At 39.5% G+C, this 24,205-nt stretch overlaps 1 protein-coding gene across 1 annotated transcript in view; it reads right to left on the bottom strand.

Annotated features, from left to right (window-relative positions):
* Positions 1-3,398: 3,398 nt before the first annotated feature.
* Positions 3,399-24,205, bottom strand: part of HSD17B12 (hydroxysteroid 17-beta dehydrogenase 12) — a 168,169-nt gene continuing 147,362 nt past the window's right edge. The window contains exons 8-11 of the mRNA XM_081240077.1: positions 20,073-20,154; positions 18,360-18,425; positions 5,129-5,278; positions 3,399-4,869 (exon numbers count right to left, since the gene is read on the bottom strand). Of these exons, the coding sequence (XP_081096203.1) occupies positions 4,765-4,869; positions 5,129-5,278; positions 18,360-18,425; positions 20,073-20,154 (403 nt within the window). The 3' untranslated portion in view covers positions 3,399-4,764. The remainder of the gene's footprint in view (positions 4,870-5,128; positions 5,279-18,359; positions 18,426-20,072; positions 20,155-24,205) is intronic.

Below are 24,205 nucleotides of genomic sequence, written 5' to 3'. Positions count from 1 at the left end.
CGCGGGCTTTCTCTAGTTGTGGCGAGCGGGGGCTACTCTTTGTTGCGGTGCGTGGGCTTCTCACTGCGGTGGCTTCTCTTGTCGTGGAACACGGGCTTTAGGGTGCACAGGCTTCAGTAGTTGTGGCGCATGGGCTTAGTTGCTGTGCGGCATGTGGGATCTTCCTAGACCAGGGCTCAAACCCATGTCCCCTGCATTGGCAGGCGGATTCTTAACCACTGCGCCACCAGGGAAGCCCAAAAAATATTTCTTCTTGATTATGTTCAGTTTATACATTTTTGCTAGGAATACCACATAAGTGACGTTGTACCTTCAGTCCATCATATCAGAATGCACGTAATATAAAGCTGTCTTATTAATGGTAACACGAATATAAGCTTTTTAAAGGAAATACATTTACAAAAACTTAAATTTGTGCTTTTAAAAACAAAAAATTCATAGCTCAGAGAAATCATAATTTAAATTTTTTAATATTAGCACTGAGAATACATTTGTGTATATACATATTTGTGCACACAAACACACAAATTGTGGGATGTAGTAAAAGATAAACTTAGAGCCTTAGATGTTTATTTCAGAGTAAAAAAAACATCGAACATGAATTAAATGTCCAATTTATGAAAGAAAAATAACAGAATAAACCTCCAGAAAGAAGGAGAGCATGAAAAGAAAATGGCAGAGAGGATCAACAAAGCCAAAAGTTGGTTCTTTAAAAACTAATAAAATAGACAAACTTCTGGCAAAATGGTCAAGGAAAAGAAAGTGAGAAGACACAATACCGGGAAAGGAAACAGGCATATATATCTAGCAGAGGTTTAAAAAATAAAGTTCCTCAAGTTACTTTATGCTAATAAGTTTGGGGGAAAAAAATGAGTATATGCTTAGAACAGAACTTTTTTTTCAAAACTGAATCGAGAAAAAATAGAAACCTGAGTAGTCTTATTTTTAAAGCAACATAGTAAGTAGTTAAAAATCTTGCCACAAATAAATACTATAGGACCAGATTGTTTTCTAAGCTTTCAAAGAAAAGTCTGTCCCAATCTTTTACAGATTCTTGTAGAACACAGTAAATAAAACAGGTAGCACTCCCCAGCTCATTTAATGAAGTTATAATCTTGACATGAAAACCAGACAAGTATGAGAAAGATTGCAAGCCCATTTCTTAAATACAGATGCAGAAATTCTAACTAAAATACCAGCAAACTGAATTCCACAGTAAATACAGTGAAATAAGATCAAGAATGTAAAGGTGATTTAATACTAGAAGTCATAACTAAACTAAAGCAAGATCTCTGAAATCTTCCAGAAATAGCTCACCTAGTATGTGCTTCAATATGTATGTACTCTCCTAGCTATTCTTGGAACATACCAGGTATGCTCTCTCCTTGGGCTCTTTGCACAGGCTGGTCTGCCTGAAATGCCCTTCCCCCAGGGAGGTAAAAGTCTTGCTCAAGATGGTTCCAATGCCATCTCTTTCTGGGTCTGCCATGAGTACCTTATTTAACGTCACAAGCCTCCCACCCCTACCCCAACAAACACTGATTCCCCATCCTACTTACCCTGCTTCATTTTTCCCCGCAGCATATAGCACTTACACCACATTATTATTCCTTTTGTTTATTACCTGTCCCTCATTTGCTCCCTCCCCAGGTGCCTCCCCCGCCCCACATCCTGTTCAAGTGTAAGCTCAACTGGGGTTAAGAATTTTTTGTCTGCTTTGTTCATTGTAGTTTCTCCAGCATCCAGAAGCATAAATGGACATGGCTGGCATTCAATGAATGCACACAACAGTTTGTCTAGAAACTTTTGTAACAAGGAAGACAAGCTGGCTTTACATCCTTTTAGGATTACCATTTGTAGTACCCACTGTGCTTGCTTTTCAGTGACACAGGTAAAGGAGCGTGTGGTCAAAGTTGTAATATGCTATCACGGTAAATTCTTTTCATCTATTAAGTCTGTGTTCATGCTAGACGGTGTTCCATTTCTAGATGTTTCCATATAAGTCTCAGTAGAAAGAATTACATTTCCACAAGGGAATTTTAATTGTCTATATTTATATGTTTTGCATCGGGAGTAACATAAATATGCTAATCTAAAAATATTGGAATGTCACAAAGTAGTGAGTCCTTAAATTTTCTTTAATTAGTTTCTAACATATTAAATAAAACACTTTGATCTTTTTTTTTTTTTTTTTTTGTGATACGCGGGCCTCTCACTGTTGTGGCCTCTCCCGTTGCGGAGCACAGGCTCCGGACGCGCAGGCCCAGCGGCCATGGCTCACGGGCCCAGCTGTTCCGCAGCATGTGGGATCTTCCCAGACTGGGGCACGAAGCTGTGTCCCCTGCATCGGCAGGCGGACTCCCAACCACTGCGCCAGCAGGGAAGCCCTGATCTTTTTTTTTGATACTGGTAAACTACAGAGCAAAGTAGCAAAATCCAGGACCACCAAAGTATCAGGTAATTTTTGGCATCAATAGACTTCAGAAATTATAGTACTACTTAAGCTCATTTCATTCTCATAAGGCATTATTATCACAATAAATCTCTTTTACACTGAATCAGCACCATTTGTATTGGTATTGGCATTGATGTTCACTCTATATAAAGTTCACTTCTATTGTATTTTGATGCAATAAATATCAAGCGAGAACTCAGAATTCATCTCTTTAGGGCAGGACCACATTTGAGGAAATGGAGACCAATATCATCTTTATTTATTGCCAGTGCACATGGGCCTGACATAAGGACAAATCAAAATGGCACACATCATTCTGTGTGCAGGGCAATTCCTCTCCTGGCCTCCCTCCCCCATGCTATTGTACTGAAAGGACAATGAAAGAACAATAAATTAAAATCCAGTTTTCTATGTTGTGAGGAGAGCTGATTCTACAGTAATAATCAATACTAATCTTCTACTCTGCTCTTTGAGTTCAAACCTTATCTAGCACACATCAGACTATAAAATCAAGTCAATATAAAGTTAAGTCTAAAAATTATGCTTCACTATTTTGAAGGTTTTTGAGAACATTGGTTTCTCTTTTAGTATAATTTTTCTTTCATGTGCCTGGAAACATAGATTTTCATGTCATCATCTTCAACCTTGAGTGTCGAATACAAGAGGATACTTGCTAAGTTGAAGCAGTCAAGGCCATAGCTCAGAAGTTTTGAGATTGCTAAGGGATTTCCTAGCCAGATTACAACTATTTTCTAGATGGGATAAAAGGCGAAGTATTTTGTATACTTGCAAACCAATCCCTCCCCCTCTCTACCAAGTGTCCAGCAAAAACCACTACCACAACAATTAACCAACAAATGTGTGAAAGCAAATAATATATTGCCCAGGTCATTGTGATTTCACCATTTCTACAACAAAATGAGAGAGAGAGAAAGGCAATGTGTTTTTCGTAAAGCTAAATTTATTCAATTTAAATGACTATTCTTTATTCTGAGATTATGTTCTTCTTATCTGGGGGATGCTAAAATGTCTTTTCTTTTATATAATAATGCCAATAGCAGACGGTAATTAGGGTTTTGCTGTTTTTGTTTTATATCCTTAGCTGGCAAGTCTAAAAGCTAGAAACACTTAAATACCCCAATTAAAAAATTTTATTTATTTATCTGCAGATTTCCTGGTGCTTAAATCTCAGAGCCTGGGTAGGTAGGTAAAGACCTACCTTCTGTGTTGCATGTTTCACAACACTGAATTAATTTCTTAGCAAGCTCCCCAAACAAGTTATGAGGCAGAATAAAAGTAAGTCTTAATTTATATTAAACCAGTGCAAAAATGGGCTTAATTTCAAGCACCAAAGGAATATATTTTCAGTCAACACCATGGTTATAACATCTTTTATTAAAACTAATTGTATCAATATCTATAGGGTACCTATTTAAAAGTACAATGCCACTACTCTAATATCATCATTGTTCTAGGAGTAGCCTGGTGTCACATATGTGAGCAGTATTGGTGCAGTGCAGAAACAAAGAAGCTGGGGTCCAAGCAGGCCACCTTGCTGGGTCAGGGTTTTAGTGGCACTGAAGGAGCTGCCCATCAATGTACATTTTGGCCCGTTTACCTTTATAAATCATACCATATAGCATTCAGTATTTACATACACTTAAACTGAGAAGGCATACGTATTAGAGGAAAGCATCTTTTAGTGGGCATGTGTCAAAAATAACTCTGTATTTCATCATTATTTTTACATCATTAGCTACCCTTGAGAAAGGAAAGTTCCATAAAATGTACAAACCAGGACATACTTTTAGAAAACCTTACAGAGTGCTATGCAAATTGCAGTGTGTCCTCCCATAAGTAAATCAATTAATCCTCACTCCCTCAAAGTGTTAAAAACAAAAAAGGATAGCTGACCATTGCTTTTTAAAGTATGTTTCAGAGAAAATACAAGTATAATCATCACTGGCATTTTGGACCAGATGAAGCTCTTAAGCCTTACATCTGACTCTATCATTCAGTGATTTGTTAGAATTGTGTTCCTTCCTAGTAAGCAGTTCTTGCTAGTGTTAGTTCTGTATCTATTTGATAGGGGCATTTATGTTACACTTCAAAATAACTCCTGGTAGCATCCAGAATATATGTCAGGAACTCCTGAAAGCAACTCTGCTTTCCTCTCAGTTATGACATTTAGCTCTATCAGTAACTGTTAATTAACATGACAACTGAAGATGTGGAGACGGTGGGTGCCTTGCAGCAAACATGCCTAGGCTGGAACATCTGGTCAAGTTACTCAGCACAGTTACCAATGCTTAGTTCTTCTTAATTTTCTTCAGATAGCGAGCCCGGGTGGCGTTGCCTAAATTCATGGTCAATTTAAAATACAACCAGGAAGGCAGGCTTGAGATTACTGAGGCCTAGGGAAAGAAATGGGGAGATATGCAATTAAGGCTTACAATTTGAACTCATTTGAAACATATGATCTTATGTTTTACTATATTGTTGTTTTATTTATAGGTAGATTTTAGAGTTCTTGGGTGTACAGTTGAAAACAGATGCCTTGCTAGTAAGTCTAGACAATGTATATATGCTAATATACCACATACTATTTTGTGACTCAATGGGAAAGAAAACCCCAAACCAAAGTACTGATGTGGTACTTAAAAATCTACATACCATAAGAGAATGGATCAGGTATCCGTTGGTTCGGGATTGCACGCCGACGGTTTTAATGGCAGACTTCACAAACGTCTCTGAAGAGGGCTTATCCAAAGTTGGCTTTCGAATTTTAGCCAGTTTCGTAGCTACAAAGTAGGGCAGGACACTCTAGAATGGCAACATACCCCCCCCAGAAAAAACCATGCCACTGGTTAGGAAGGTCACAAACTCAATTCACACTGACGCTTGACTGCTCTTAGTGGCAGAAACAATCTGAAAAAATCTAAAGTCTGTATCTTTAGAGAGAGAGAAGAAAAGAGAAGCAGCTATCTAAAAGCTACCTTGATAGAACAAACGATAGCATAAAACAAGTTGTAAAAAAAACAATCTGTCGGGCTTCCCTGGTGGCGCAGTGGTTGAGAGTCCGCCTGCCGATGCAGGGGACACGGGTTCGTGCCCCGGTCCGGGAAGATCACACATGCCGCGGAGCAGCTGGGCCCTTGAGCCATGGCCGCTGGGCCTGTGCATCCAGAGCCTGTGCTCCGCAACGGGAGAGACCACAACAGTAAGAGGCCCGCATACCGCAAAAAACAAACAAACAAACAATCTGTCAATACAACAGAGTTTGAGACTAGAGAAAGTATTAAAAATAAGCAGAAACATACCTTTTTGCGTATTTAAAAAGAAGGCATTAAACAAATCTAGGGAGCAGAGATTTGGGGCCAGATGCTTTCTACTCTGACTAAACAATATAGTTACAGAACCACCACATAGGAGATTTTTGACATTTGATGCCCCTAAAGAGATAATAATAATTTCCTCCATACTTTATGGTTATTAAGCTTGTTCTATCAGTTTTGGTCCCTCTAAAATAAACACTTCATGTTCTCAGCTTTGGGCTACCACTTTTCTTCCCTAGTTTCTTACCATTCTGCTTCTGAGTTTTATAAACTTTGCTATTGATAAGATAGGACCACCACTCTTTTCTTTTTCTTTTTTCTTTGTTGGGGGGAGACGGGATAACAGTATGGAAACAGCTTGGGTAACTAACAGACACTTCACAGAAGTGGTGTGGGATGACAAAGCTGGACATTACCTTTTAGGTTAGGGGAGCTGTTTCTTTATTTCTTATGCTTGCTATATTTTGGATATGTTTCAACACAGAATGCAAGGAAACCCTATTACAACGACTCCTGAGTCATGACACAAGCGGTTCCTTCTATAGTTTGAAATTACTTGGGCATGGTTGTACACCAAGGAGTGAATGTATTCTGCTTACCTGACATGTATGAAAGGAAAGGGTATAAATTACAATGAAACTTCTATTAAGGAAGAGGATCTGTTTCAACACATGGTGGTCAAAATCAAAAACTTCATTACTAAAGGCAGAAATAAAATTGAGATATACTCCAAACTATAGATTTTCTTCCTGCCAAGAGCTGGGGAGTTCCCATATCTCTTTTGTTTTATTTTGTATTTTTCCCATTCCCAAGTATGAGTCACCCTCCTTAACAGGTGAGCTGAAACTTCAGCCCACCTGTTAGAACCATGAACCCAAGGGCCTAACCACTGTTACTCTCCAACTTTCTCCTTCTTAGTCCCTGCAGCCACAAACCCACACTAAGTAAACTAACTTCCCCAAAGTACTTCAATACCTGGGCCAACTTTGATTAGGTGACTTTTGGTTTTTGAGAATTTGTGTATTGGAATTATTACTCTACACTTATTCCTCACTTAAAAAGCAATTTTTTTTTTTTTTGTCAAGCAGGTCTTTATTTTTAAACCCATGTTGCTGCAAGGATCCAGTATATGAGAGCACAAACCAAAGAGAGATCCCAGACTAACACACAACATGAAATGCAGAGCTCATGAGGCTCTGCCAATGGGTAGGGAAAGAAAAGTTTGTTCAAGCTGAGCAGCAAACAAAGCAAAGAGAGTGTATGCATATACTCTGACTCCAACAGTGAAGGGCCATAAGCAAACCCCATCACACCTCTATGACCCAGGTTTCCTGGCTACAAAAAAAATAAAGGTTGAAACAAAAACAAAAACAAAAACCTTCCCACATATTGATCACAAGCCTGCCAAGAATACTGTACGGTATTGAGCTTCTCAACATAAAGGTGGTCCACTCATTATACCTTCCAATTACATAATTAGGTATTCTAATCCCCCCTCCCTCTCTATGTGGCATAAATTGGACTGTTCTGATTTTGCAGAAGAATGAAGTCGCACTGCTTGGCTGAACCACTTGATGGTGCCACAAGTTAACAAACTCATCATTCGGCTAAACCATCCAGCTAGTCTAGAGAAGGTCCTGGCTCTTGAGGTGGGGACAACAGACGCATGTACATTCTATTCTGGAAAGGGTATTTATTTCTACAATGGTTTAAAATCAAAGCAGTTAACATGGCCTAGCAGAGGATGGGAAGAATTCAGAGATGAAATAACTTTTGAGCTAAGGCTTAATAATGTGGAGGAATTTGCCAGGTAAACACATAAGGGAAGAACATTTTGTAATGGGAACAGCAGGGGCAAAGAAAAGGAGACAGAGCAGGATGTTCTCATGGAACTGCAGTCGTTCAGCCAGCACGGTTCAAACAGTGGAAATGTGGGAAGCAGGGGCAGAAGGAAGGCTAAACGGTGCAGAAAACGAAATCCAATCACCGACAGTATCGATTTCTAGAGCATGAGCTCTGTGACGACACAGTCTTATTCACCATTATATTGCCAATGCTTAGCCATTGCCATTGCCTAGAATGTAGTAGGAGTGCTAAGAAGATCTACTGAATGAATTAGCAACAGAACACTTCATTATGGACAGCACTGAATAGAGTACTGGGGTCCCTTTCTACTGCTGCTGCCCAGAAAATTAATGACAGGAGGAAGTTGACAATGTAGCATGAGAGTTGAAACCACAATTTCAGATATTCTAGAGCTTAAGCAAGGTTATTTATCTAAACAAAGGCAAACTTACAGGTCTTAGTTACTCAGAATTTTAAAAGAAGGAGAATTTCAAGTTATGTAAAAGTAAACAAATATCTTGTTTTTTTAAAGAAATATCTTTATCTTATATGTCAAAATGTCATCTAGGTACATCCTTAAACAGTTAAACAAAAACCCAATAAATGATAATTAATCTACTTTTCCGGTCTATGCAGGGGAACAGGTCAAGAATATACCCATACTTTTGTAGGGAGTATTTTGGGCAGAACAAATTTTTTAAAGTTTCTTATGCTCAACAATTTGCCATTATAAATACTGCCAGCTCGGAAACAGCGTGAACCTTGACAGCTACCCATGCAGGCAAGTGCCCTGGTCTTTGCACTTAGAATCCCAAACTGAAAATAATTAACCAGCCCATAAAGCAAAGCTTTTTTTGTCCTTGCTCAGCCTATTGAAAAAAGTCCCTGGAAACAAACTTGGTATCTTTTTTTCTCACCCACTGAGTAGCTTGCTGAGGTATCTGGTCTTTAGGGAACAGTTTAGGGGGCCTCGATTCAGGAACAAGAAGCTTATTACAACTTAATGTCACAGAACAAGAGAAAGATGGATGCCCAGGGCTGCATGGCAGATATTCAAGAATCAAACACTGAACCTTCTAACTTCACGTAGTAGCACATCTTTCACGTTGTCATCTGTGTACTAAATATGCCTTCTCAAATTTAAAAATGACCAGGACAACTTACACGCATGCTTTGGGAAACATGGGTCCAGAGAATGCCAGGCTCCAGTCTATTTACACAACATGGAATTCTCAAGACGGGGTCTAATCTGCCTTTTATGAGCACTAAGTTCACCAGTGAAGTCAGCACATATTCTTCAGGCAGAGGCTGAGGCTCCTATGAGGCATTTCAGGGAATCTTTTCTCCTTAAGTCTGTATATTCATCCTCCATTTCAGGATCTGAATAGCTGTATGCATAGAGCCTAGTTTTGGAGTTTGTATTATTTCACTTGCGGACCAGAAGATGAGCGTTTCCACAAAAGGGCCCGTGATTATCTCATTGGTAGAAACCCTTGGCCTTACTAGAAAATGTTAGGAAAAAGGAATCATTCTGATGGAACAGAGATCCCTGATAACATGGCAATGAGCAAAGGCCCCACAGTAACATTAGGTATAAACCTTAGCACCTAAGCCCAAAATGAAGGAGTTAAAATGTTGTGCTCTACATAAAAAAATCCTTGATCAACACTGGCTGGCTGATAATCTTACAAATGACCTACCTCCAAATATGTGGAATTCATATGTTAACATTCAAAGGACAAAAGGGAAAACAGTGTTAGCTCACAAAACAGCATGTACTGAACAAGTCTTTCCTGAGCGCCTACTAGAACACTGTTTTAGGCACTTGGAATATAGTTATGGACAAAGACAAAGTCCCTGATCTTACATTTTAGTGGGGGGAAGGGGGGGCTGGTGCACACAGCCTACAAACAAATGGTTAAAAGAATGTATACAATATTGGCAGGTGATGATAAAAAGGAAGAAGAGGGCTTCCCTGGTGGCGCAGTGGTTGAGAGTCCACCTGCCGATGCAGGGGACACGGGTTCGTGCCCCAGTCCAGGAAGATCCCACATGCTGCGGAGTGGCTGGGCCCATGAGCCATGGCTGCTGAGCCTGCGCGTCCAGAGCCTGTGGTCCAGAACGGGAGAGGCCACAACAGTGAGAGGCCCACGTACCGCAAAAAAACAAAAAAAAAGGAAGAAGAAAAATAAACCTGAGTAAAGGGTGGAGGTGATGGAGGCTCTTCCTGCAGGTGATCAAGAAAGGCCTCTGGGATAATGGTGACATGTATGTGATATGGTCACATATAAGCAAAGATCTCAATGAAGGGAGAGAGCAAGCCAAAAAGATACCTGGATAAAGAGCCTTAGACTGAAAGAAGAGCAAGTGCAAAGGGCCTGAGGTGTGAGTGTGCTCAGAGGGTTTGAGGACTGCAAGGAGGCCAGAGAAATAGCGGGAGGAGGGGGGGCACACGCTAATGTGGAACATCTGCAGTCAGAACACAGTGGGTCACAATAACTCTTGGTTTTACTCTGAAAGATGAAAAGCCACAGAAGAATTTTCAGCAGAGGAGTAAGATGACCTGGATTATGCTTTAAAGAGATCACAGACTGGGGGGATGGGCTATAAGCAGGGGTGGGAGCAGGGAGGCCACACAGGAAGATGCTGCAAAAGGTCCAGGGCAAGAGATCGCGGTAGCAGTCATGAGAAGTGGTCAGACACTGGATGTGTTTAAAGGGTCAACTAAAGTCAGTGAGATTCCCTGATGGACTGAATTTGCGGTGCAAGAGAAAGAATAAGCTGGATACGGCGGTGGGGAGAAAACTTCAGCTTTGAAATCAGACAGACTTGGATTCAAATTCCACTTGACCACTTACTAGTCATGAGATCTTGAGCAAAATACTGAGCTTTATTTTCTTTCTTGGGGGATATAGCATCTTCCCTATTCTATTATTACGAGGATTGAAAAAAAACTGTCAGTTAAAGAATGTGAGATTTAAACTCTGGTATGTATTAGAATTCTTTTCTAAGTTTTCTAATATTTATAATTTTCAGAATGGATTTAGAAAGAAAAAACTTGGCTGAGTTTTTATATCCTGTAAGAGGGATAAGAACACCATTTTCTATAGAAAATGACTGTGGTAACCAGCTGGATCTCTGAGTCCTTTCTGGATACAGATTTAATGTGGTCTGAAGGACTAAAGGACATCTTAGGTTTTTAGTTCTTGTGGTATAACACTGCTGTAAAAGTTCAAGGAAAAAAGCCATTATCACTGACAAAAATGAGGATTCACCTAGTTGGAAGCAGTCTGGGTCCAATGATCCCAACAGGACTAATTTTACTATTCTTCAGCCATTTCTCAAAGTTGGTGCAGTTGACTAGATATGAATATTTCCTGTGAGAATCTTTCTGTTGCTTTATAGTTCTCTGTATTTAGACTCCATTTGCACTAAAGACACACGCCATTACCTCCTTTTATTGTCATTGGCAATTAACAAGAAAGATGGATGAGGACTTATGTTTTCAGTCCCGATGCGAATTTTTCTGTGTTTAGCTTTCTAGCTCTTTGAAGCCCAGTAGATCTGTATGATTACTCTAAGCGATAAAATGTTTTAACAAAATACAAACGACGAATATCTTCTTTCATTAACAAAATAAACTGGAATTTTGTTTGCTCCCTCATCTCAATTTGTCCGATTTGTTTTCTACATTTATTCTGACTAAAAGCTACATTTTTAACCGAATTAACAAAACCACCAACTCTCATCACCAAAAAGCAACAAGGCACTGGAAGATAGGACTTTAAGAGAATGGGGCCCAAAGAATTTCTCCATCATGGTAAATTCACACTTAAATGGAATATTCTTTTGTAATCTTTGTGCTAAGAGTGAGAAGCCCCCTTCGTTTTCAGGCCAGAGCAGCTGAAACCTACACCCACCTTCTCTGGGTCTGGGGGGTTCTCCACCTGTGTCCTCACCTTTCCTCTGGTAAAAGGTCAGGTAAACTAAACCTCATGCGATGGTTTCAGTTAGCAAATGGTCTCCTTGTTGACAGCATTTCCAGAGACCTGGCTTCGCAGCTCCAAGGAAGAAAACTATGGTGCAGAGTAACACCCCGGGGAGAAGCAGGAGGGCACGGCAGAAAGAGCACAGATCATGGCGTTATTCAAACCCTCACGGTCAATCCGGATGGCTAAATTCCCCATACGTCCCCACATTACCCAACACAGCAGCCTCCTTTAGGTTCTTCATAGAGCGGATCACTATGTAAAATAATCACATTCATGTGTTTGTCTGCTTGCTATTGTCTGTCTCCTTCCCACTAAATATAAACTCTGCCACAGCAGGGACTTCATCTGTCTTTTTGCTATTGCATCCCCACCTCCCTAGTAGTTTCCTCTCAGTATTTCTTGACTGAAGAAATGTGGAACAAAATACACACCTCTGGTTTTGGACTTACTATCCCTTGTCGTTGTAATGTGTTTAAATATCTGTCTCTCTCTGTGGGTGCCCTGAGGTCAGAACCGTGTCTTATTCACTTGCTTCCTCCCTGCCTGGCTGAAGAGCTGGCCAGTGGCAGGCACTTACTGACCTTAGGCAAGTTACATGATTCCTATTGATTCTTGGCTTTCTGTCTGTAAAATGGGACTAGGTTAACATCTATCTTAAATGCGATAACAAAATAGGTGAAGACATGGGGCATATTGTAGATAGTCAGTAAATGCAAGTTTCTTTCCTTACTTCATGCTTATGTTTCAGAGTTTCCAATGTTTTTATTTATATATGCATTATCATGTGTCCCCACGTGCTAGAGGGGGGAGGCTGAGTCTCAAGGTAATGAAGCAGCTTTCTGCGGGTTAGACCACTGAGGGGTGATACCAGAACTAAAACCTTGGTCTGCTGACTGTAGGCTCCACATCCTTTCCTCACCGCCTCTAAGCACACCAGTAATCAATGTGGTCTGCATAAAACCACAGCCTGGACTGAGGGAGCTAAGACTTCTTACTTTGAAATGGGTAAATATCCGGGCAGGGCTTCATGAATTCTTTAGCATCAAAAAGCTCTTCATAAGGCAGGTGTGTGAAGAGTCATTCATTGCTGGATGCTAAATCTAGGGGAAACTGTGAGAGGGGGCAGGACATCTGCATGGTTTTCAAAGTGTCTTCCCACAGACTGCTCATCAGTGCAAGGGAAAAAAACAGTAACGCTACAGCAGAGAAACTGGGTAACCCCTTGACTGAAGGGTCGAAATCAACACCAGCAATAAGGGGCAGATGGATATCATGTGTCTCTGGATGTGATGCCCTGAGAAGGACACAATGTCACATATGTCATTTTGGCCAGGGAAGCATAACCTGAATCTAACCATGAGGAAGCATCAGAGAAACCCCAAGTGAGAAATGTTTGATTATAAAGAGCAGAGGAGTACTGTCCTCTTCAAAAACGTTAATGTCATAAAAGACAAAGAAAGGCTATGGATGTATTCCAGATTAAAGGAAACTAAAGAGACAGGAGAACTATATAATACCTGGTCCTCGACTGAATTCTTTACAGGAGGGTAAAAAATGCTATAAAGAATACTATGAGGGGGAGTTCCCTGGTGGGCTAGTGGTTAGGATTCTGGGCTTTCACTGCTGTGGCCCAGGTTCAATCCCTGGTCAGGGAACTGAGATCCCACAACCCGAGCAGTGTGGCCAAAAAAAAAAAAAAAAAAAAGAATACTATGAGGTCAGAAATTAGAATACAGATGGTAGGTTAGATGAAAATACTACATCAATGTTAATTCTAAAGTTGGTAACTATATTGTGATTATTTATAAGGGTATCCTTATTCTTTGGAAATACACACCAAAGGATCTGGAGGTAAAGAAACATGACATATGCAACTCACTTCCCTATGATAAAACAAATGGAGTAAAATGTTAACAATAAGTGAATCTGCATAAAGAGTATTGGGGTGTACCTTGTACTATTCTTATTTTTACAAGTTTTCTATAGATTTGAAATTATTTCCAAATAAAAAGTTTTAAAAAAATAAGGCGGCCTGTGAAAGTTTTACAGAATAAGAGTTCAAGGAGTATAGTTTTAGCATGTCATCTTAGTTTCAGCTATTTCTTACTTGCTTAGTATTAAGAGACAGAGCCCGGTACTGGGGCCCACCAACTAGCCAGTCAGAGCACTTTGGATTTGGCCCTTTGAAAGAGGCATAATTTTGATTGGGTTTTAGTTATAGGGTAAGAATGAGAACAGATCATTCTCACCAACAGAGCACACTTTCCATGAGACTTACAAGGATGTACTTCTTATCCTCTATTCAAACATCAACGGAGTCAAAATTCACCTCTAGGACGTTTATATCACATGTTGTTACTACTATTTATTTGTGTTTCCAGGAAATGCTTATATATTAGCAAATCTGAATTCATGAAGAAAATTTTAAATGCTCTTACAAAATTACAGGAAAGAAGTTGAGGGAAAGATGGGGAGAGAAAAAAGCAAAGAAAAAAATATTAACAAGGAATTAATACAAAACGAGCTGGGATTTGAAAATCATACTCTCTTCCTCTCCCAAAAGAGCAATCTGTTGTACCTTCACATGGAGGTAGACCTAAAAAGAGCACTTGCCTTCCAAAGATTAGAAGAAACTGAATTTTGGTATCATAGCATTAGCTTGGAAACCCTCTAGAGTTTGAAAATTCAAGACCAGAGGCATATGGGAGCAACAGAAGAAGCTCAAAAGGCCTTAAAAACAGAGGACTGTGCACCACCAAGCATGGCCATGCATAGCCAGGGTCCTCTGTGATGCCAGCAAATGGCAGGTCTCTGGTGTGCCCCGCATTACATGTGCCATTAGCAACACAGAGACAAACACGATAAAAAGTCTGTTCTCAAGAATACACTGGAGTGGGGGGAGTCCTGGGCCAGAGAGTTATCAGGCAGAGGTATACAATAAGGAATAAGAGAGCAGAAGGGAAGGTGTAACCACAAGTGCCCAGCGGCCAAGATAAGGTTTCCCAGGGCAGGTGAAATGAGGCTGAAGCCCTGAAAGATGGGCAGGGGCTGCAGGCTCCGGTGTGAATGGGGCAGGGAGGAGATGTGGAGAGGAGACTTGCAGACGAGTGGGGGCAAAGGCGTGCCAGCAGAGGAGCCAGTCAGGGGCACCGCAGAGGGCAGAGCATGCACTGGACACTACAGTGTCCACTCTGGTCGGAACGTAGGGTGGCGTGATGGAATGGCAAGAGGCAATGGCCTCGTGGGGTCTGAATTCAATCCTCAACATGATGGGTGGCCACTGGAGGACACTGAAGGAAAGCAACGTCATCTGACTTGTTTTTAATAAGATCACCCAGGAAACAGTATGTGGGATGGAGTGGAAGGGAAAACTAGCTGATAAATACTCCTAGTCCAAAACAACGTGCAGACACAACATACCACCAGAGAAAAACCAATCATTTTTTAACTGAGCTTCATTTAGACCAGATTTTTTTTTCTTTAATCCCTTTGGTCAGAATTAATATGAGATTCTCTTCTACTTCAGAGTTTTGATGTGTTCACACAGAAGTAACAACTGTACTTCTCCTTACAAACATTTCAGTTTTTGTTTTTTTCACTAAATTCATTCTAAGTTTAAACCATGAATGAATTCCTATGAAGGAAGAGAATGATCAAGAAATTACATCATTTATAATTCACTATTAGGAAAAAATAAAAATTTGTCAATGTAAAATATTTCAGAAAACAAATGCTAATGTGCTTTTGTAGTAGCTGTTAGTCACAGCAGATCAATAGGCAGACCATATGCAGAAAAGATCTTTGAGGGAAACCAGACCTGAAAGTGAGAGACGAAACAGTCTTGTCTGTTCACAGAATTTGAGAAATTGATCATCTATACTCACAAGGCCTAGACTCCCTTTGTCACTGAAACACTTGAAGCTTCTGGTCACACTGACTCTAGGTCACCCACCAATGGACCTTTAAGATTCCTGCCTGCTCTCAGTAGTGTTTAAAAATTGTTAATAGCGTGAATATAATAGATTCATCACAATGAGAAAATGGCACCACATTGTGTGGCACATGATGCCTGACCTCCCCTGAGTGCTTTACTGATTTCCTGTCACCAAAATATAACACGTTCTACGTAGCAGGTTCAAACTGTTAGCATTAAAGTGACTGGTGTCAAGGAAGCGGGAAAAGGGAGCGTATGGTAGCTCCGTATAAAATTCAAGATTCTCGAAAACCCTGTCCTCCCCAGGGTACCCTATATTTATGTGGAGCTGCAAATTGGAATGACACCAAAGGGCTATGACATCGAAGGATCCCTTGGGGGAGACCTCAGGTAAGGATTGAGGGGAAGCAGGCTCTAAACTGACCCTGGAAGACGAGGAAACATCTACCCTAAAGATATAAGGGAGGAAGTGGAACTAAGCAGCCCAGCACCTTCTGGTTCGTGGCTGCCTAAGCAGATGGATCCAAAAAGTCTTCAGTGCTGTCCTGAAGGCCTGGAGCAAGTAGCCCTGTGGTTAAGAACAAAGGCTTTGGTGCCAAACAGACCTGGACTTGAGTCCAGTTCAACATGAGCAAGTGGCTTAACCTCTCTGAACCCCAACTTCCATAAATTTAAAGATGATGATGATCAACACCATCTTATAAGATCATTATGAGATGCAATGAAATACACGGATACCTATGAAGTGCTAAGCATTGTTCGTGAAAAGTATCCCCTCAAATATTACCTATTATTATTATGATTGATCATTTGAGGCTTCAGGGTGCAAAAAAGAAAATACTAGGCTCACAGAATTAAAAGCCATAATGAACACTGGATGTGTGAAGAGGTGGGGGCAGGTCGTGGACAGGAGCAGGAAAGGGGTAAGAATTGCAAACTCTCCCAAGACATTGTTGAAAATGTGCCTAATCATGGAAATACTGTGCACCATTATTTCTTTGTGTTGAGCAATAGCTGATTTGAGACTGACACCCATAAAAACCTCTACATTTGCTTCCTCTTGTATTTTGTACTGTAGTTTCACAGCATTGTATCTGTTAGCTACATAATAAAATCAAAGGTCTCTATAAAAATTAAGTCAAAATGGATCAAAGGCCTAAATGTAAGAGCTAAAACTATAAAACTCTTGAAAGAAAACATGGGGGGAAAATCAACTATACTTCAATAAAATTTTTTTAAAAACAGGGGAAAAGCCTCATGACATTTGACTTGGCAATGATTTCTTGGATATGACACCAAAAGCACAGGCAACAACAACAAAAAATAGATAAACTGGACTACATCAAAACTTAAAACTTTTGAGCATCAAAGGACACTATCCATTGTGAAAAGGTAACCCACGGAGAGGGAGAAAATATTTGCAAATCATATACCTAATAAAGGGTTAATATCTAGACTATATCAAGAACTCCTACAATTCAAAAATAAAAAGCAAGCAACCCAATGAAAAAATGGGCAAAGAACTTCAATAGACATTTCTCCAAAGAAGATAGCCAAATGGCCAGTAGACACTTGAAAAGATGCTCAACCTCACTAATCACTGAGGAAATGCAAATCCAAATCAAAACCACAATGTGATACCACTTCACACTCATAACGATGGCTACTATAAAACACAAACAAAAAGACAATAACGAGTATTGCTGAGGATGTGAAGAAATTGTAACCCTTATGCATTGCTGGTAGGAACGTAAAATAGGGCAGCTACTATGGAAAACAGTAAGGTGAGTCTTCAGAACAAACAAAAAGAATGATCATATGATCCAGCAATTCCATTTCTGGGTACATATCCAAAAGAACTGAAAGCAGGGTCTCAAAAAGATAGGGGTACACCCATGTTCACAGCAGCCAAGTGGTGGAAGCCGCCCAAATGTCCATCGACAGATGAATGCATAAACACAATGTGGTATATACACGCAACGGAATTATGAAGGAAATTCTGACACATCCTATAACATGCATGAAGCTTGAAGACATTATGCTAAGTGAAATAAGCCAGTCACAAGAAGACAAATACTGTAGGATTCCACTCACATGAAGTACCTAGTGTGGTCAAATTCAGAGACAGAAAGTAGAATGGTGGTTGTCAGGGGCTGGGGGGAGGGGAAATGGAAAGTTATTGTTTAATGAATACAGAGTTTCAGTTTTGGAGGATGAAAAAAGTCCTGGAGATGTAAGGTAGTAATGGGTGCACAACAATGTCAATGTACTTAATGCCACTGAACTGCATACTTAAAAGTGATTTAAATGGTGTTTTCGGTGATGTATATTTTACCACAATTAAAAAAACTAAAAGATCACTACCACACCTATATCATCCTGTTGTATGCAGTCATCCTCGTGCTAGTAAAACTCAGTTTTATTCAGCTCTCTCCTCTCTTGTGATTATTATACAGAGGCTTTGGAATAGTCACGGCACTCCTTGCATACGTGGCAGCTGAGAGATATTGACAGTCTAATTCTTTCAAAATAAGATCATAAGAACTTACAATTATTATGCACCAACTGTTTATGCTGCATAGTTCTACTTTAGGTATTACCAATTAAAAATTCTAGGAAATAACTGTTTAAAATCTAGACTTAAGTGCATAAAGGAAAAGAAACCATGTCTTTAATGGTGTGCTAACGTCACATTCACTTACTTAGGAATGTGATTTTCTTTCGTTGCCAAGACAGCAACAGTTGCTGTGGAAACCACACAAAAACAGGGATACTTAACTGAAACAAACTCCACTCACCTGCACAAAGATGCCCTTGCTCTTATATTCCTCATGGAGGCACCTAGAGAAGAAATCTACAAAAGCCTGGGAGGGGGTGGGAGTGAGAACACAAACACACATATTACATCAATCTGCCTGATCTGTAGCCATGGAAACAAAAACAATCAACTAACCATTTAACACTATAGTTTCTAATCATTCTTTTCATTTCAAATGCAGAAGGGACCTTAAAAAAAAAAACCTCAAAACCTCAAGTTTTCTTTATCTGCCACTAAATTAAGTATTCTCTTACCAAATATAATATCCAGATCAAATGCTGATTTAACTGGAAAAGGCGCTTCTTATCTTTTCTTTTTTCAGAAAATGACTTTCCGAGAAGAAGCGTCTTATTATATAACAAAGGATGTGTTCCTCCTCCCCACTTGCCATTCAAACAGAAACACAGTATGAATTCTGTTCAAGTCTGTTCTATGGGGATTTTGTTGTCAGTAAAGAAAAGAAAAGAGCAAGCGTCCTCTTGGCCCTTTGGGATGGCAAGATCCAAGAAGTGTAGAGGTGAACGTGACAGCCCATCTTCTTCCAATAGAACAACTTTAAATCTATTTGTAAAATATAATGTGCCATTTTTTACAAAGGTGGACTCAACCTCAGGCTTGTAATGCAAAGTATCAGTGATGACTCTACTAGGGTCCTAATTTGTGACAGTCTTGTGTCCGTGGAGCAGAACAGGCAAGAACAAGTTGAAGTTCACCAGTCGCTTCAAGAAACATGGTGCTCATTTTAAACATGCCTACTGCGTGTTTCAGATACACAGAAAGCAAGCAGATTGCAGGGCTGGGGGAGGCGGAGCCAGGCTTTTTCAAAATACAGTGTGTAGTCACTTTAAGTTTTTCCAGGGGACAAAGAGCCAAGTGAAAAAGAGGGCAGGCGTTTTGCTCTTTTCCTTTCCTGTCATATTGCAAGCTCTTATTGTGCATTTTATTTTGTTCATTTTCCCCTAAAAGCTTGTTTAATTTCAGCATCCCAATGGTCATTTTTATTTCAGAGATGTATCCTATGCTTCAACAACATATTTGAAAATGATGCTATGGACCTGCAGGCAGTACAAAATGCATTCTAAATTACTGTCCTAGTAGTAACGTGAAAAGAGGTGAATGGTGATGTGGTATAAAATTATGGCATCTTACAGAGAGGTCTGGAAAATTCTTGTCTCACTCCAGAAGTGGCAATAAATATCTGTGAACTTTGAAGAATGTGGCAAAAACTCACACTCTCCCCATCTATCTTGTGCATACTATGTATCTATGTGCTGACTAGCTGCGATCCTTCTAAGCTCTGCGGACTTGGCACTTAAGCTGTATGCTGAGTCATTCATGAATCAAATCCCCATTCTTAGACTCATTTATGTTATGTTCTGAACAGCTGAGCTAACTGGCCCAGACCAAGCTCCCTGTTGGGAAGTACAAATACCAATTTTAAAACCAGTAAACTACTGGGAGAAAAAAAGCATCTGCAGATCTGAGACCTTGGTGCCTCATTTGTAAAGTTGATACCAGTCAGTGTATCTCCAGCTCTGGCTCCTCTGAAACTAGTGCTGGCTATTTTCCTTTTCTTCTCAGTCCATTTGAAAACTGCTAAGGCTAGAACTTCAAGAAAGTTCCATGCCCATTTCTCAGACTGAAAAGTATTCGTTATTCTCATTCTGACACAATTTACTAAAAAATTGTTCACCTTGGTTGCAGAGTACACGGTCAACAATGGAACTGGGTACATGCCACTGGCAGAGGAGATGTTCAGAATTGCCCCTTTAGATCTAAAAAGGAAGATGCAAGTAAACAGAAAGAAATCATATATACAATTGTTTATAAATTACAGATCTAGATATCTAATTATTTGAAACAGAATATCCTGGCTGTTTTTCTAACACACATCTCTCCTTGCCTTTCATCAGCACGTGACATGCTTGGTCATTGAATGAGGCATAACTCAAATCAACTAAAAATAGCTCTTCTTTGCAATTAGCTCATTTCTCAGTCTTAGTAATCAGGGGCATGACCAGACTAGATCTTCAGTCTCCTCCAGTTGATTTCTATTCTCTGGCCATAGCACAAAGAATTCTTACTCTTAAAAACACTCTCATACTCCTTGTATGCCTTTAATTTGGCATATCACCACATACTATCATGCTGTCATATTTAATGATTCTATGAGTATAAACATTCTTCTCCCTCAAAAAAACCATAAGCTTCTAGACCTCAGAGCCCTTATCTTACACTTTTCCTCAAAATACTCTGCACGGTCCTGAGCATGTAACAGGTACTTACATGAATGAATGGTTATGTCCTGCTCTCAGGCACTAAATGTAGAGTTAACTCTAAAATCATGCGACTCCATAGTTCATCAAACCATATTCTTTTGCGAAGAGGCAAAGCTCAATTTCTACTGTAACTTTTAGTGACTAATGAAAGTTCAAAGTCAGAAAGTTACCAGGAATTACTCATTCTACAAATAAATGAAAATTAATTTGAGGAAAGCAATGCTGTAAAAACATACAAGTTGTCAGCAGTCGTATATGGCTTGTGTAAAGTGTGAAGTTAGGGTTTTAGGAATTTTAGACAGAATTAACAGCCAGCTTTTCCCCCTCAAATCCATTCTTTTCAGGGGAGTTGGTCCCCTTATTCAGCTATTGCTATCTGCCCCACCTGCCTCCTGCCCTCTAGATGAGGTTCCTTTCCTTCAACTTAGTTTCTCATTATTCTTGGTCTGAATTTACTTCCTAAGGCCTAGTTTTTAAGTATTTTTTTAAAAGGATGATACAGACTCCTCTTATACAAAATAATAAAAGAAACATGATTAAATGGCGTCTAAGTTATTCTAGACAGAAATCTGAAAAGAAATAATCCCCAAAGGTCACCCAGTCCATCTGCCAGCCTCTAGGCGAGATGGCACTTCAACCATCAAATGAAGTCTGGACCCTCCGCTTAATGAGTCACTGAAAACGAGCTGTTGTTTTTTGTTTCTGTTTTTGAACTGAAGTCCTTATTAATAATAGTTATATACACTTTCCTAAGTGGCGAAATCCATTAACACGTTGGACACAGAAATCAAATCTCAAATTTTAAATTGTTATATTACAGTTTTGAAGAAAGTTGGAAATATTTAGTCAATGTATTAATTATACCATTCTTGTAGTTTTTGCTTGCATCTCTCACACAGACAGAAAAGGCTTTTCTTTTTAAATTTTAAGAGAGTAAGAATGCCTATCAGGAGTTAGAACCCAATTACTCTAAGGTTAAAAACTGGTGAATTAGCAATGAGTATCTAGTAATTTCATTTTATCTATATTTGTGAGATAGTCCTTTGATTGAAATGGGTTAAAAACCACCTTGGTTACTGAGACTTTTAATACAGTATTAATTTATGATATTTAAAATATCTTTTTAAAAATTAATTATTTATTTTGGCTGTGTTGGGTCTTCCTTGCTGTGCATGGGCTTTCTCTAATTGTGGTGAGTGGGGGCTACTCTTCATTGTGGTGCATGGGCTTCTCATTGTGGTGGCTTCTCTTGTTGCAGAGCACTGGCTCTAGGCCCACGGGTTTCAGTAGTTGTGGCACATGGGCTCAGTAGTTGTGACCCGCAGGCTCTAGAGCACAGGCTCAGTAGTTGTGGCGCACGGGCTTAGTTGCTCCGAGGCATGTGCGATCTTCCCGGACCAAGGCTCGAACCCATGTCCCCTGCATTGACAGGCGGATTCTTAACCACTGCGCCACCAGGGAAGTCCCGTAAAATATCTTTATCTTTTATAGGGTGTTAAAAATGTTCTCAAATTAGATCATGGTGATGATACACTCTGTGAATATACTAGAAACCATCACATTATATGCTTTAAATGAGTAGATTTTATGATATGTCTCAATAAATCTATTAAAAAAGAGAAAGAGAAAGTGAAATATATTTATGATATACTGGAATGCATCACCTTTAAGCTAAGGGCAGATCCCAATTAAGGAGAAGCTAAGAAAGCTATTGTATCTTCTGCAATACAATATGCTTTCTGAGAAGTAACCCCAAATCCTGACAAGTTGCACCCCATCCTGAGCCCCAGGCATCCTTGTAGGTTTAGGTAGTGCTTTATTTTAATGTTTTCTCATGTAACCAGGAATTGCTATGTCCTCACTCATTCACAGCAAGTGAAGAAAAGCCAATTTGAAGTAGTTGTAGAAGATGCTGTTTTTCACTGTAACCTATCACTGCTGGTTTTATCAGCAGGATTATGGGCTGGATGATACTCAAATTGGCTGAGGTGGCTGCATGTGCCCTTGAACAAAAATCTTACATTCTTTATTTCCTTCCACACAAATGAAATACAATTGAAAAGTCTTCCAAAATTAAAGTTTAAATGTTATAAAAAACATTTTAAAAATTAAATCTTGACCTCACCAAAACTGGTTCCTAAAACTTCACTCACCAAAGCAATGATTTCAATACAGGAAAATTTATTTAAAGATAATAAAAACCTTGTTCCTGGTTGCAAAATTAATAGACCAATAGTCAAATATGCCACAATTATGCAAGCATGTGCTTTGTTTACTCCTTGAGGCAAGTGAGATTTTTCTTTCTCATATATTCTACCCTAATTTAAAATTTCTAGGGGGTAGAGTTAGTTTGAGTTAGTGAAAAGTCAGAATTGGAAGGTACTTTATTCAAAACACCATATTTGCACTCTAAAATGCATGAAAGCAAATCCAACACCAACAAAGTATAAAGCGAGAACGCACTAGATCTAAGTAAACACTAAAAGGATAGCACTTATCACTGCACCAAAATGACAGTAGAGAAAACACCCCTTCCACAAAAACACTGTGCTACGAAGGTTTGTCTCGCAAAAACCTTCCCCACCACACACAACAGCATAAAAGTCTCTCTCCCTCTCTCCAAGGATAATGATATTCGACTTAGTTTTGTCTGAATCACAAATGACACACTTGTAGAGCTGTCTCAATCCTTGTACTGTATACAGTGTCTATTCTTTACGTAGAGATGGAGATGAACATTTGGGACCACGAGGCACAAAGGACTCGCCTTTAAAATCAACCACTTTGTCTAGCGCTAATCCCCCATCTAAGCAGAATTAGTGACGTCAAACCAGTTTCCATGGCACAGCCAGACTCATGACAACTCTGTTATATGAAGCAGAGGGACAAAATGGGCTGTGCTTAATTGCACACAGAAACAAACATAAAACCAAACCCTGGTTAACCTCTCATTTTCTGGGGACTTGGGGAACAATTCTAAGACTGGAAGGTACATTGAGAATATTTGCTGAAGTTCCATAATGAAGACTCATGATGCTCATATTTCAGCACATTTCTAGTTTGTTATGACAAATATCCAAATAAACAAGTCAAGTAATATTTTCTGTGATACAACATTCTTAATTCATCAGGTTGCTTTCTTGCTAACAGCCACACGATGGTGTCTCAGTGGTGTAAGTTATTGAGGATCTACTAGAATTAAAATACTGCAAAAAACAAAGCAGAAAATACCACTGCAGATAAGGAAGCACCTTTTCATCCAAAATTATTCTCTTCAATGACTAGCCCTCCCACAAGCGAGACATTAAACACACAAAACCCTATAAAACTCAGTACCTTATATTTATAGCCTCCTATAGCTATGCTTTCTAGACTTTCCTCTGTCCTGTGAAATCCCCAATTAGAAAACTCTCTTTAATGATCACTTGGATAAAAAAAAAATTCCCAAGCCTCTTTTCTTCCTTACATGCCCCACTATTCTATCAGACTGTTGTAGTATCCTTGTGCACAGCTCTTACAAAAATACTATTGTCGTAGAGGAAGTGAT

This window comes from Mesoplodon bidens, assembly GCF_964165515.1.
Source record: "Mesoplodon bidens genome assembly, chromosome: 7".
Taxonomy (NCBI): Eukaryota; Metazoa; Chordata; class Mammalia; order Artiodactyla; family Ziphiidae; genus Mesoplodon; species Mesoplodon bidens.
The sequence above is the reverse complement of the archived record's forward strand: the minus strand, read 5'-3'. Positions and strand labels throughout refer to the sequence as shown.